Source organism: Antedon bifida, chromosome 6 (genome assembly GCF_963402885.1).
Source record: "Antedon bifida chromosome 6, ecAntBifi1.1, whole genome shotgun sequence".
Taxonomy (NCBI): Eukaryota; Metazoa; Echinodermata; class Crinoidea; order Comatulida; family Antedonidae; genus Antedon; species Antedon bifida.
Window position 1 is genome coordinate 4,005,019 of NC_136231.1, and position 13,763 is coordinate 4,018,781.

General features: G+C 32.4%; 3 protein-coding genes across 3 annotated transcripts; all 3 read right to left on the reverse strand.

The window, feature by feature from the left end:
* Nucleotides 1-3,323: 3,323 nt before the first annotated feature.
* LOC144845231 (neutral phospholipase A2 3-like) lies at nt 3,324-5,179 on the reverse strand. Its single transcript, XM_078702412.1, has 4 exons — nt 5,067-5,179; nt 4,361-4,496; nt 3,983-4,119; nt 3,324-3,553 (listed from the first exon to the last, which is right to left on the reverse strand). Exons 1-4 carry the CDS (start codon nt 5,107-5,109, stop codon nt 3,408-3,410), a joined length of 462 nt encoding a protein of 153 aa, XP_078558538.1. The 5' UTR covers nt 5,110-5,179; the 3' UTR covers nt 3,324-3,407.
* A 3,110-nt stretch (nt 5,180-8,289) lies between these two features.
* On the reverse strand, nt 8,290-10,045 carry LOC144845229 (neutral phospholipase A2 3-like). Its single transcript, XM_078702411.1, has 4 exons — nt 9,899-10,045; nt 9,221-9,356; nt 8,819-8,955; nt 8,290-8,463 (listed from the first exon to the last, which is right to left on the reverse strand). The coding sequence occupies exons 1-4, from the start codon at nt 9,939-9,941 to the stop codon at nt 8,318-8,320; spliced, it is 462 nt and encodes a 153-aa protein (XP_078558537.1). The 5' UTR covers nt 9,942-10,045; the 3' UTR covers nt 8,290-8,317.
* A 1,542-nt stretch (nt 10,046-11,587) lies between these two features.
* Nucleotides 11,588-13,443, reverse strand: LOC144845621 (neutral phospholipase A2 3-like). Its single transcript, XM_078703053.1, has 4 exons — nt 13,331-13,443; nt 12,625-12,760; nt 12,247-12,383; nt 11,588-11,817 (listed from the first exon to the last, which is right to left on the reverse strand). Exons 1-4 carry the CDS (start codon nt 13,371-13,373, stop codon nt 11,672-11,674), a joined length of 462 nt encoding a protein of 153 aa, XP_078559179.1. The 5' UTR covers nt 13,374-13,443; the 3' UTR covers nt 11,588-11,671.
* Nucleotides 13,444-13,763: the final 320 nt, after the last annotated feature.

Sequence of the window (13,763 nt, forward strand, 5' to 3'; positions counted from 1 at the left end):
TGTCAACACAGAGTTCACTCTCAGCAGTTACAGTCAAACCCTATTGGTTGGTTAATTATCATATCATTTGGGTAAATGGGGCCGCACCAACACATCACAATGTTTTCATCTAGAAGACAATTTCACAAGTTATGTAATCCTATTTAAATCTGTTTTGATCAACAGAATCGATATACAACTCGTTGCCAAATAAGTAATTCTGGGCACTACCTGTGAGCATGCGCGTATACTATGGATCATGCGTATGAACGACGGTACCACGACTCGGCAACGAGCGAAATGTGCATGCGCATATTCGTAACTGAGCATGCACGTATTTTTAAATGGATCATACGTATAATAATAATAATAATAATTGGTCTACCACGTATTGAAAAACTTCGTTTTTTCTGCGTTAAAAAATTATAGTAAAGAGTAAGTACCAATGATATGTACAATGTTAATTTATTTTATATAGTAGCCCTATGTATAGTACAAAGTATTTGTCACATTTAATGTAGATATTATTTTATTTCAACAAAGGTATTCCCATTAATGTAACAGGTCAACATTTTGACTGAATCAAATTAATGTACATTGTGATTATACATAACTTGTTTGGGAAAGGACCGGAGCATGTGCCATGGTCATCTCCTGGACATAGAATTCACAAAGACGGTGTTGGGGGAAAACCATGGACAAATTGGTCACTTTTATGGGGGAACGAGTGAGGAAGAAATTCCCTCATGCCAACTATGTATTTACATGACGTAGCTAGTTCATATAAGTAGGTCGTCGACAATAGCTTCCTCTAAACTTTCAAAAAGAATCTAAAAACCCGTAACATTATTATTATTATTTTTATATCAAAATTTATAAAGCGTCAATTCAAAGACCGAGGTACAAAATCAATGGCGCTATGCATGTTAGTGGTCGAAAAAATAAGTTTTGAGCAATTTTTTAAATAAGGCAACAGTGTTTAATTTGTGCGGGGAGTGAATTCCAGAGTGTGGGTGCTGCAAAAGAAAATGATCTAGGCCTATGACCAAAGGCTTTAGTAGCTATGCGTGGAACAGAGAGTAAGAAATCATCAGATGATCTAAGAGTCCGTCCAGGAACATAAATGGTGATTAATTGACGGATGTGTAAGCAGGTTAGTTAAAAAGAAGTGCTTTAAATGTAAGGAGCAAGATTTTAAATTTGATCCGATTGTCAATGGAGAGCCAGTGAAGTTCTCGAAGAACAGGTGTAATGTGAGAGCGACGGTTAATGAATAGTGATTCGAACAGCCGAGTTCTGTAGTCGTTGAAGACGATTAATTTGAAAATTCAGAACGGCATAGAACAGAGAATTGCAACAATCAAGACAAGAAGAGATAAAACCATGAATGATAGAGGATGTGGAGCGTATAGAAAGAAAGCGTCGAATTTGTGCAATACATGAATGTATACTGCATAGATGAATGCTGACTTTGTTCATGTTTTAATGGCTTTCACCACATTTGATTCTAAAGATCAATGATGTATTATGTACAATCAAAAGTGTATATAGCAAATCAATAGTATAAATAACAATTAATTTAATTGAGGAAAACTATATGTATGAGAAGTTTGCGTTCTTTAAATTATCTTTATAATAAAGACAAATTCAATTCAAAAATCTGGTTTACTGGTATTAGTCTAGGACCTGGCGTAATTGTTGTGTTTATTTATATAATATTAAATAATTTCAGTGTTTGGAAGAGCTATATAGTATCAAATAAAAGCCCATACAATTCTATCTATTGCTATCCAACTTGTAATAAAAATCTGTAATTGGGCTATGATGCTAATTTTGTAAAAAATGTGCATATTTTATTGATTTTTTTACAAAAATGAGTATACTAGATAATGTAAATTTCGTTTGGTTTATTTATGATATTAAATAATTCAAATGTTTGGAATACATATTTGGTATTAAAGGAAAGCACATGAAATATGCTATCCATAACTACCCAACTTGTATTGAAAATTATGTGATGCTATTTTTGGAAAATGTGCATATTCTATTCATTTTAGACAAAAATGAGTTAAATTAGTATAAATTTATTTTGGTTTAAATAATTCTAGCGTTGTAATGAAATATTTGGTATAAAAAATAAAATCCCATACAATATGCTATCCATTGCTACCCACCTTGTATTGAAAATCTTTAATTATGATGCTTTTTGAAAATATTCATTATTTGACAAAAATGAGTATACAGTAAGTAGTGTAAATTTATTTTGGTTTATTTATATTATATAATTCTAGAATTTTGATGAAAGTTTTTAAAATATGTATATTTTCCAAAAATATTATTTTCAATACATATTTGATAATCTGTATGTACTAGGTATCATGTTTTATGAGGTTTCATTTGATACCAAATAGTTAGTTAAAACACTATAATCAAATTTATAAAAATATATTTACACTAACTGTATAACACATTTTCTAAATTAGCTTTATAATTTTAACTTTATAATTCAATTGGATAGCATATTTGATTGGCTTTCATTTGATATGTCACATAGTTCATTAAAGCTAAAAAAATATTGATTTATTATACAAAATAAACCAAAATAAACTTACACTAATCAAAATACTCGAAACATATATATTTATTTAACACAACTTTTAGCGAACAAATGAACGGAAATGCTTTTACAATTCAACATTCTTCGTCTGCTGCAACCATGGTCAGATTTTCTTTCAGCCATGCTTCATACAGTCTTGATTGTCATCGTAGGCCTATAACAATATTGTGAATTATTCTATTGCCTTTTGTGCATAATTTTCATTCATTTCTGCTTTATAATACGGGTATATTTTGTTTTTATTATAGACGTTCTAATATTATTAGTGCTTGACTTGTATTATTTGTTACAGTTGTAATAGCATACTATCTGATGTAATATAATGATTGAAATGGCTAGTATTGGAGTCTCTAACCCTGGTGGGTCATTCACCACAATGTAGTATTTTTGGTAGAAATTATGTCAGAGTTCGGCAAAACATCTGACTGTCTCGACGTAGATATGTATCAGAATATCATGTTATTTGAATATCTGCTTACGTAATGAATGACGCATATATTGTCAGGGACTCAGCAAAAATATTTTGATGAACGCGTTTAAACATTGATTTTTAAAAAATGGTACGACTTTTACGCGCGCGTCAAAATAATGTGTCTCTAAAATATTGACCCTTCCAACGAGTACCTATTGTATGAAATGGAGATTTTATATGCATAGCTAATGACGAATGTAATATAAAACACTAACACAATAAACAAAACAATTGGGTATAGTTTCTAATGCACTTTATTTGAGTATTTTGGATATTTAGGCCTAAGTATAATGTTTTAGGTTGAGCAAAACATAACATTGATAGTCGTTGAAAGCTATTTTAGCATTTACTCTGTGGCCAGTCCTTCAACGCCTTGTTGTAGTTAGCCCTAGCAAAGCATTCAGCACCAGCTTTATCACATTGGCACATGGCAGCGGCACACTCGGGGTATGGGCAGTCGTTCTGGCCATACTCATTAACACCGGCTAGAAAAGGGGAGGGAGAAGAAAAAAAAGAAAATTATTCAAAGTGTATAATCAGGTACATGTCTTCCTTGATTTTGTTTGTAAACTTGAACCAACGATGAGAGTATCAAGAACAGTTTTTTATGCGTAAGTTTCAGATTTAAACAGTCATCAGTAACAACTTAGTAAATTTGTTTACACAGCTAATATTTGAGAAACAAAAAATTGAGTTAATTTTCTGAGATAATCTTGAGTGTTGCATCCGTTTTGAAATAGTTGTTATAATATTATAGGCTTATACTGAATTTACATATTTTCAAATTAGAATTAATCAACATTATACAAAAGGAGAATTGTACACACACAAAATGCATAGACGCAAAAAGGGAACGTTGTAATTGGAAGTGGTATATACATTTAGAAAATAAGAAAATGGATTTGAACACTTACCACATAGGATTTGAGAGGATGGGGTCTTGCAGTTGAATATCCTGTACTTATACAGCACAATATACACGTAATCTTCGTATGGACACATCCCGCTTTTCATAACATCGCCGTAACAATTATCGTGTTCAAGACAGCACCTACAAAGTCAATATAAACACAAATTTACAATCATACAATAAGAATTTGAATAATTTTTTCAATCTAATTCAAAGTTGACCATGTAAACTTATATAATGTGTAGTACATAGTCATTCTATCAATTTAAAGCAACAATTACAGGTGACATCACATAATGCGCGCGCGCGTACAACCATGTACCGTTTGAACGCCGCGTAAGATTATCGGCAGTTAAATAAAACGACTTTAACCGGTACTCACTGGTCTGTGTCATCGATGGGCTTGCCAGTACCTCCATAACCACAGTAACAACCATAACCGTCGTAATCCAGCCAGGATGAAATGAAATTTCGATCCGTCTGACAGTGGATCATGTCACCCAATTGGCCAACATTTGCTAAAATAATAATGTATGTAATGGTGGTCAATAACGAAATGGTGTGTTGAATCAGATTAGGATTTGCATATGAGTAGACTTTTTAAAGTGAATTTCTTTTTTAACACATAGAGAAAGGGGGAACAATAGAAACACTTTTTAAGGTAGCCTAATTCTAATAATAAAAAATGATTTTTTTAAAAAAAGATATGCGACAACTATCTCAGATCCCTAATAAAACTGGGTTTAAGATTTTCCAGGATAACGTAAGATTGAGAAACACACTTGTGACCACATTAATTGATTTACCCTGGATCTGTAACGGCTACCACTGTTGCTGATACAAGGACAAAATGTTGCCGACGTATCATTGAAGATGTTTCTTCATGAAATGTCGTATACACAATTATAGTTAGGCCTAAATAGTGACTCAAAATTGCACATCATACTCGTCAATCGTCAATGGCACGATGAAGAGACACACAATGTAACGCGCACATTCAGGTCATGATGAAGTGCATGCGTGACAGTCTCTCTCCATGGTTTAATGTGCCACGGCGGTCGATAATAATCAAGTATTACAGTAATTACCTGTTGCTACTGCAATCAACGTCAAGAATACCAGATACTTCATTGTGGTTGAATTCAGAATTCGACTGTTGCACTAAACCGGTCCATTGTTCGCTTATAAAGACAAACCAAACATGCTGACAAACGTTATGTTATGAATTACATTGATAATTACACAGCCATCACTAGTTAATTAGTTAGTTAAACATTATTTCAATTATTAACATCGCTACTATCTTTCATGAGTTGGTGGTCGGTACGCCATTATATATTTTTAGATTTAGACGTCAAATGTGAAATAATACTAACATTTTCTGTAGATCATGTAGTTAGTATTTACAAAAGTGATAAGCAGATTGATTATAACAAAATACTTGTGAGAAAACCTACAGGTGATACCATTCAACGAGTGGGAAGACGCCCTGTTACATATCAAAATGTTCTATATTTACAGTTTTATCTACTTCTTTATTCAATGTGAAAAAAGTTTGGACAATTAGTTCTTTTATTTCATACACATCCAACAGCGAGCACAAACTCGCCAATTACAGGATGGATAAACCATTTTATAATTTGTCGTGCTTATAAACTAAGTCTCAATTGAGGCTTAAGGAGTGGAGTTGAAAGAGTCCTGGCACTAGGTCAAGATTGAACCGCGGACCTTGGGATTGGAAGGCAAGCACGTTAACCACACAGCTTCACACATAAGAACAGACATTTCCAATTCTTGAGTCCAATTCGGTTTTCGGAGTCTGAATGATAATTCACAATTCAAACTCCTAAAAGTTTTGAATAGTTTTAAGCTTCCTACAGTTAAAGCACAGTAAATATACTTGACACCAGCAAATAAAGCAATCGTTACTATATACTTGACACCAGCAAATAAAGCAATCGTTACTATATACTTGACACCAGCAAATAAAGCAATCGTTACTATATACTTGACACCAGCAAATATAGCAATCGTTACTTCTTCGGGTCCGTGGAGACGATGATTCCACGATCTAAGTCGCACCACATTTTCAAAAAACACTTTCAAATGATCTTTTGCTGTTTGCATTTACTTGGTTTGTCATCCTTGGACGGATCATAATCAATGTCTTCATCTCCCTCCTCCTCTTTCACCTCTGTAATTGGGCTATGATGCGAATTTTGTAAAACATTTGCATATTTTATTGTTTTTTTTTACAAAAATGAGTATACTAGATAGTGTAAATTTAATTTGGTTTATTTATGATATTAAATAATTCAAATGTTTGGAATACATATTTGGTATTAAAGGAAAGCAATGAAATATGCTATCCATAACTACCCAACTTGTATTGAAAATTATGTGATGCTATTTTTGGAAAATGTACATATTCTATTAATTTTTGACAAAAATGAGTATAAATTTATTTTGGTTTAAATAATTCTAGCGTTATAATGAAATATTTGGTATAAAAAATAAAATCCCATACAATATGCTATCCATAACTACCCAACTTGTATTGAAAATTATGTGATGCTATTTTTGGAAAATGTGCATATTCTATTAATTTTAGACAAAAATGAGTATAAATTAGTATAAATTTATTTTGGTTTAAATAATTCTAGCGTTGTAATGAAATATTTGGTATAAAAAATAAAATCCCATACAATATGCTATTCATTGCTACCCACCTTGTATTTAAAATCTTTAATTATGATGATTTTGAAAATATTCATTTTTTGACAAAAATGAGTATACATAAGTAGTGTAAATTTATTTTGGTTTATTTATATTATATAATTCTAGAATTTTGATGAAAGTTTTTAAAATATGCATATTTTCCAAAAATATTATTTTCAATACATATTTGATAATCTGTATGTACTAGGTATCATGTTTTATGGGGTTTCATTTGATACCAAATAGTTAAATAAACACATTTTCTAAATTAGCTTTATAATTTTAACTTTATAATTCAATTGGATAGCATATTTGATTGGCTTTCATTTGATGTCACATAGTTCATTAAAGCTAAAAAAATATTGATTTATTATACAAAATAAACCAAAATAAATTTACACTAATCAAAACACTCGAAACATATATATTTATATTAATAGGCCACTATGTATGTGTCATTTTTTCGTTAAAAGCAAAATTCCAGCTGATTTAGTTTCTCTAAGATGTAAAGTAATAAAAACAAGGCCATATACATGGCTGCAGTCACGTGCTCAAGTTAGTGTTTACCGACCGACCGACCGACCGACATAGTGAGCTGTAGAGTCGCGTTGCATGCGACTAAAAATATGTTGGCATTTTTCTAAAAAAAGCTTAAGGGTGTCAAATCCAAGATGACCACCAATACATAAAATAACCAATAAATGTAACATATTGGACAAAGTAACACCCATTTTGAATACAATTTTTTTCATATAGTCTAGGACCCGGGTCAGATTTGTATGCATTTAATTCAGAAGAGAATGCTTTTGGTGTCAAATTGTTCAGAATATTATACATATTTATATTCAGTCAAACACAACTTTTAGCGAACAAATGACCGGAAATGCTTTTACAATTCAGCATTCTTCGTCTGCTGCAACCATGATCAGATTTTCTTTCAGCCATGCTTCATACAGTCTTGAATGTCATCGTAGGTCTATAACAATATTGTGAATTATTCTATTGCCTTTTGTGCATAATTTTCATTCATTTCTGCTTTATAATACGGGTATATTTTATTTTTATTATAGACGTTCTAATATTATTAGTGCTTGACTTGTACAGTTGTAATAGCATACTATTATATCTGATGTAATCTAATAATTGAAATGGCTAGTATTGAAAAGTCTAGCCCAGGTGGGTAATGCACCACAATTTAGTATTTTTTGGTAGAAATTATGTCAGAGTTCGGCAAAACATCTGACTGTGAAACTTGATTTCTTGACGTAAATATGTATCAGAATATAATGTTATTTGAATATCTGCTTACATAATGAATGACACATTGTCAGGGACTCAGCAAAATATTTTGATGAACGCGTTTAAACATTGGTATGACTTTTACGCGCGCGTCGAAATAATGTGAGTCTATATTGTGACGTTAACCAACGAGTACCTATTGTGTTAACTGGAGATTTTATATGCATAGCTTAATGTAATATAAAACACTAACACAATAAAGAAACAATTGAGTATAGTTTCTAATGCACTTTATTTGAGTAGGCTTATTTTGGATATTTAGGCCTAAGTATAATGTTTTAGGTTGAGCAAAACATAACATTGATAGTCGTTGAAAGCTATTTTAGCATTTACTCTGTGGCCAGTCCTTCAACGCCTTGTTGTAGTTAGCCCTAGCAAAGCATTCAGCACCAGCTTTATCACATTGGCACATGGCAGCGGCACACTCGGGGTATGGGCAGTCGTTCTGGCCATACTCATTAACACCGGCTAGAAAAGGGGAGAGAGAAGGGAACAAAGACAATTATTCAAAATGTATAGTCAGGTACATGTCTTCCTTTATTTTGTTTGTAAACTTGAACCAACGATGAGAGTATCAAGAACAGTTTTTGTATGCGTAAGTTTCAGCTATAAACAGTCATCAGTAACAACTTAGTAAATTCGTTTACACAGCTAATATTTGATAAACAAAACATTTTAAGAATGTTCTGAGAGATGATCTTGACCATGTGAAAAACACCAATCTGGTGATTCAAGTGTTGCATCCGTTTTGAAATAGTTATTGTTATATTATAGGCCTATATACAGAATTTTAGAAAATAAGAAAATGGATTTTAACACTTACCACATAGGATTTGAGAGGATGGGGTCTTGCAGTTGAATATCCTGTACTTATACAGTACAATATACACGTAATCTTCGTATGGACACATCCCGCTTTTCATAACATCGCCGTAACAATTATCGTGTTCAAGACAGCACCTACAAAGTCAATATAAACACAAATTTACAATCATACAATAATAATTTGAATAATTATTTCAATCTAATTCAAAGTTAACCATATAAAACTATATAATGTGTAGTACATAGTCATTCTATTAATTTAAACAAATGAGCGAACAGTAAGCAACAATCACAGGTGACATCACATAATGCGCGCGCGCGTACGCGTACAACCATGTACTGTTTGAACGCCGCGTAAGATTATCGGCAGTTAAATAAAACGACTTTAACCGGTACTCACTGGTCTGTGTCATCGATGGGCTTGCCAGTACCTCCATAACCACAATAACAACCATAACCGTCGTAATCCAGCCAGGATGAAATGAAATTTCGATCCGTCTGACAGTGGATCATGTCACCAAATTGGCCAACATTTGCTAAAATAATAATGTATGTAATGGTGGTCAATAACGAAATTTGATTTGCATACGAGTAGACTTTTTAAAGTGAATTTCTTTTTTAACACATAGAGAAAGGGGGGAACAATAGAAACACTTTTTAAGGTAGCCTAATTCTGATAATAAAAATGATTTTGTTAAAAAGATATGCGACAACTATCTCAGATCCCTAAAAAAACTGGGTTTAGGATTATCCAGGATGACGTAAGATTGAGAAACACACTTGTGACCACATTAATTGATTTACCCTGGATCTTTAACAGCTACCACTGTTGCTGATACAAGGACAATATGTTGCCGACGTATCCATTGAAGATGTTTCTTCAGGAAATGTCGTATATAGTTAGGCCTAAATCGTTACTCAAAATCGCACAACATACTCTACCAAATCGTCCATGGCACGATGAAGAGACACAATGTAACGCGCACATTCAAATCATGATGAAGTGCACGCGTGACAGTCTCTCTCCATGGTTGTGCGACGGCGGTCGATAATAATTATGAAGTATTACGGTAATTACCTGTTGCTACTGCAATCAACGTCAGGAATACCAGATACTTCATTGTGGTTGAGTTCAGATTTCGACTGTTGCACCAAACCGGTCCGTTGCTCGCTTATAAAGACAAACCAAACATGCCGACAAACGTAACTATATCTTATCTTAACTTCGCTATTGTTATGAATTACATTGCTAATTACCCAGCCATCCATTTGGTGGACATTATTTAAACATTATTTCAATTATTAACATCGCTACTATCTTTCATTTGGTTTATTTATGATATTAAATAATTCAAATGTTTGGAATACATATTTGGTATTAAAGGAAAGCACATGAAATATGCTATCCATAACTACCCAACTTGTATTGAAAATTATGTGATGCTATTTTTGGAAAATGTGCATATTCTATTCATTTTAGACAAAAATGAGTTAAATTAGTATAAATTTATTTTGGTTTAAATAATTCTAGCGTTGTAATGAAATATTTGGTATAAAAAATAAAATCCCATACAATATGCTATCCATTGCTACCCACCTTGTATTGAAAATCTTTAATTATGATGCTTTTTGAAAATATTCATTATTTGACAAAAATGAGTATACAGTAAGTAGTGTAAATTTATTTTGGTTTATTTATATTATATAATTCTAGAATTTTGATGAAAGTTTTTAAAATATGTATATTTTCCAAAAATATTATTTTCAATACATATTTGATAATCTGTATGTACTAGGTATCATGTTTTATGAGGTTTCATTTGATACCAAATAGTTAGTTAAAACACTATAATCAAATTTATAAAAATATATTTACACTAACTGTATAACACATTTTCTAAATTAGCTTTATAATTTTAACTTTATAATTCAATTGGATAGCATATTTGATTGGCTTTCATTTGATATGTCACATAGTTCATTAAAGCTAAAAAAATATTGATTTATTATACAAAATAAACCAAAATAAACTTACACTAATCAAAATACTCGAAACATATATATTTATTTAACACAACTTTTAGCGAACAAATGAACGGAAATGCTTTTACAATTCAACATTCTTCGTCTGCTGCAACCATGGTCAGATTTTCTTTCAGCCATGCTTCATACAGTCTTGATTGTCATCGTAGGCCTATAACAATATTGTGAATTATTCTATTGCCTTTTGTGCATAATTTTCATTCATTTCTGCTTTATAATACGGGTATATTTTGTTTTTATTATAGACGTTCTAATATTATTAGTGCTTGACTTGTATTATTTGTTACAGTTGTAATAGCATACTATCTGATGTAATATAATGATTGAAATGGCTAGTATTGGAGTCTCTAACCCTGGTGGGTCATTCACCACAATGTAGTATTTTTGGTAGAAATTATGTCAGAGTTCGGCAAAACATCTGACTGTCTCGACGTAGATATGTATCAGAATATCATGTTATTTGAATATCTGCTTACGTAATGAATGACGCATATATTGTCAGGGACTCAGCAAAAATATTTTGATGAACGCGTTTAAACATTGATTTTTAAAAAATGGTACGACTTTTACGCGCGCGTCAAAATAATGTGTCTCTAAAATATTGACCCTTCCAACGAGTACCTATTGTATGAAATGGAGATTTTATATGCATAGCTAATGACGAATGTAATATAAAACACTAACACAATAAACAAAACAATTGGGTATAGTTTCTAATGCACTTTATTTGAGTATTTTGGATATTTAGGCCTAAGTATAATGTTTTAGGTTGAGCAAAACATAACATTGATAGTCGTTGAAAGCTATTTTAGCATTTACTCTGTGGCCAGTCCTTCAACGCCTTGTTGTAGTTAGCCCTAGCAAAGCATTCAGCACCAGCTTTATCACATTGGCACATGGCAGCGGCACACTCGGGGTATGGGCAGTCGTTCTGGCCATACTCATTAACACCGGCTAGAAAAGGGGAGGGAGAAGAAAAAAAAGAAAATTATTCAAAGTGTATAATCAGGTACATGTCTTCCTTGATTTTGTTTGTAAACTTGAACCAACGATGAGAGTATCAAGAACAGTTTTTTATGCGTAAGTTTCAGATTTAAACAGTCATCAGTAACAACTTAGTAAATTTGTTTACACAGCTAATATTTGAGAAACAAAAAATTGAGTTAATTTTCTGAGATAATCTTGAGTGTTGCATCCGTTTTGAAATAGTTGTTATAATATTATAGGCTTATACTGAATTTACATATTTTCAAATTAGAATTAATCAACATTATACAAAAGGAGAATTGTACACACACAAAATGCATAGACGCAAAAAGGGAACGTTGTAATTGGAAGTGGTATATACATTTAGAAAATAAGAAAATGGATTTGAACACTTACCACATAGGATTTGAGAGGATGGGGTCTTGCAGTTGAATATCCTGTACTTATACAGCACAATATACACGTAATCTTCGTATGGACACATCCCGCTTTTCATAACATCGCCGTAACAATTATCGTGTTCAAGACAGCACCTACAAAGTCAATATAAACACAAATTTACAATCATACAATAAGAATTTGAATAATTTTTTCAATCTAATTCAAAGTTGACCATGTAAACTTATATAATGTGTAGTACATAGTCATTCTATCAATTTAAAGCAACAATTACAGGTGACATCACATAATGCGCGCGCGCGTACAACCATGTACCGTTTGAACGCCGCGTAAGATTATCGGCAGTTAAATAAAACGACTTTAACCGGTACTCACTGGTCTGTGTCATCGATGGGCTTGCCAGTACCTCCATAACCACAGTAACAACCATAACCGTCGTAATCCAGCCAGGATGAAATGAAATTTCGATCCGTCTGACAGTGGATCATGTCACCCAATTGGCCAACATTTGCTAAAATAATAATGTATGTAATGGTGGTCAATAACGAAATGGTGTGTTGAATCAGATTAGGATTTGCATATGAGTAGACTTTTTAAAGTGAATTTCTTTTTTAACACATAGAGAAAGGGGGAACAATAGAAACACTTTTTAAGGTAGCCTAATTCTAATAATAAAAAATGATTTTTTTAAAAAAAGATATGCGACAACTATCTCAGATCCCTAATAAAACTGGGTTTAAGATTTTCCAGGATAACGTAAGATTGAGAAACACACTTGTGACCACATTAATTGATTTACCCTGGATCTGTAACGGCTACCACTGTTGCTGATACAAGGACAAAATGTTGCCGACGTATCATTGAAGATGTTTCTTCATGAAATGTCGTATACACAATTATAGTTAGGCCTAAATAGTGACTCAAAATTGCACATCATACTCGTCAATCGTCAATGGCACGATGAAGAGACACACAATGTAACGCGCACATTCAGGTCATGATGAAGTGCATGCGTGACAGTCTCTCTCCATGGTTTAATGTGCCACGGCGGTCGATAATAATCAAGTATTACAGTAATTACCTGTTGCTACTGCAATCAACGTCAAGAATACCAGATACTTCATTGTGGTTGAATTCAGAATTCGACTGTTGCACTAAACCGGTCCATTGTTCGCTTATAAAGACAAACCAAACATGCTGACAAACGTTATGTTATGAATTACATTGATAATTACACAGCCATCACTAGTTAATTAGTTAGTTAAACATTATTTCAATTATTAACATCGCTACTATCTTTCATGAGTTGGTGGTCGGTACGCCATTATATATTTTTAGATTTAGACGTCAAATGTGAAATAATACTAACATTTTCTGTATATTATCGAAGATAATGTGCAATTAGTATTTATAAAAGTGATAAGTAGATTGATAACAAAATACGTGTGAGAAAACCTACAGGTGATACCATTCATCATAACGAGTGGGACTACGCCCTGTCGTCATATATCAAA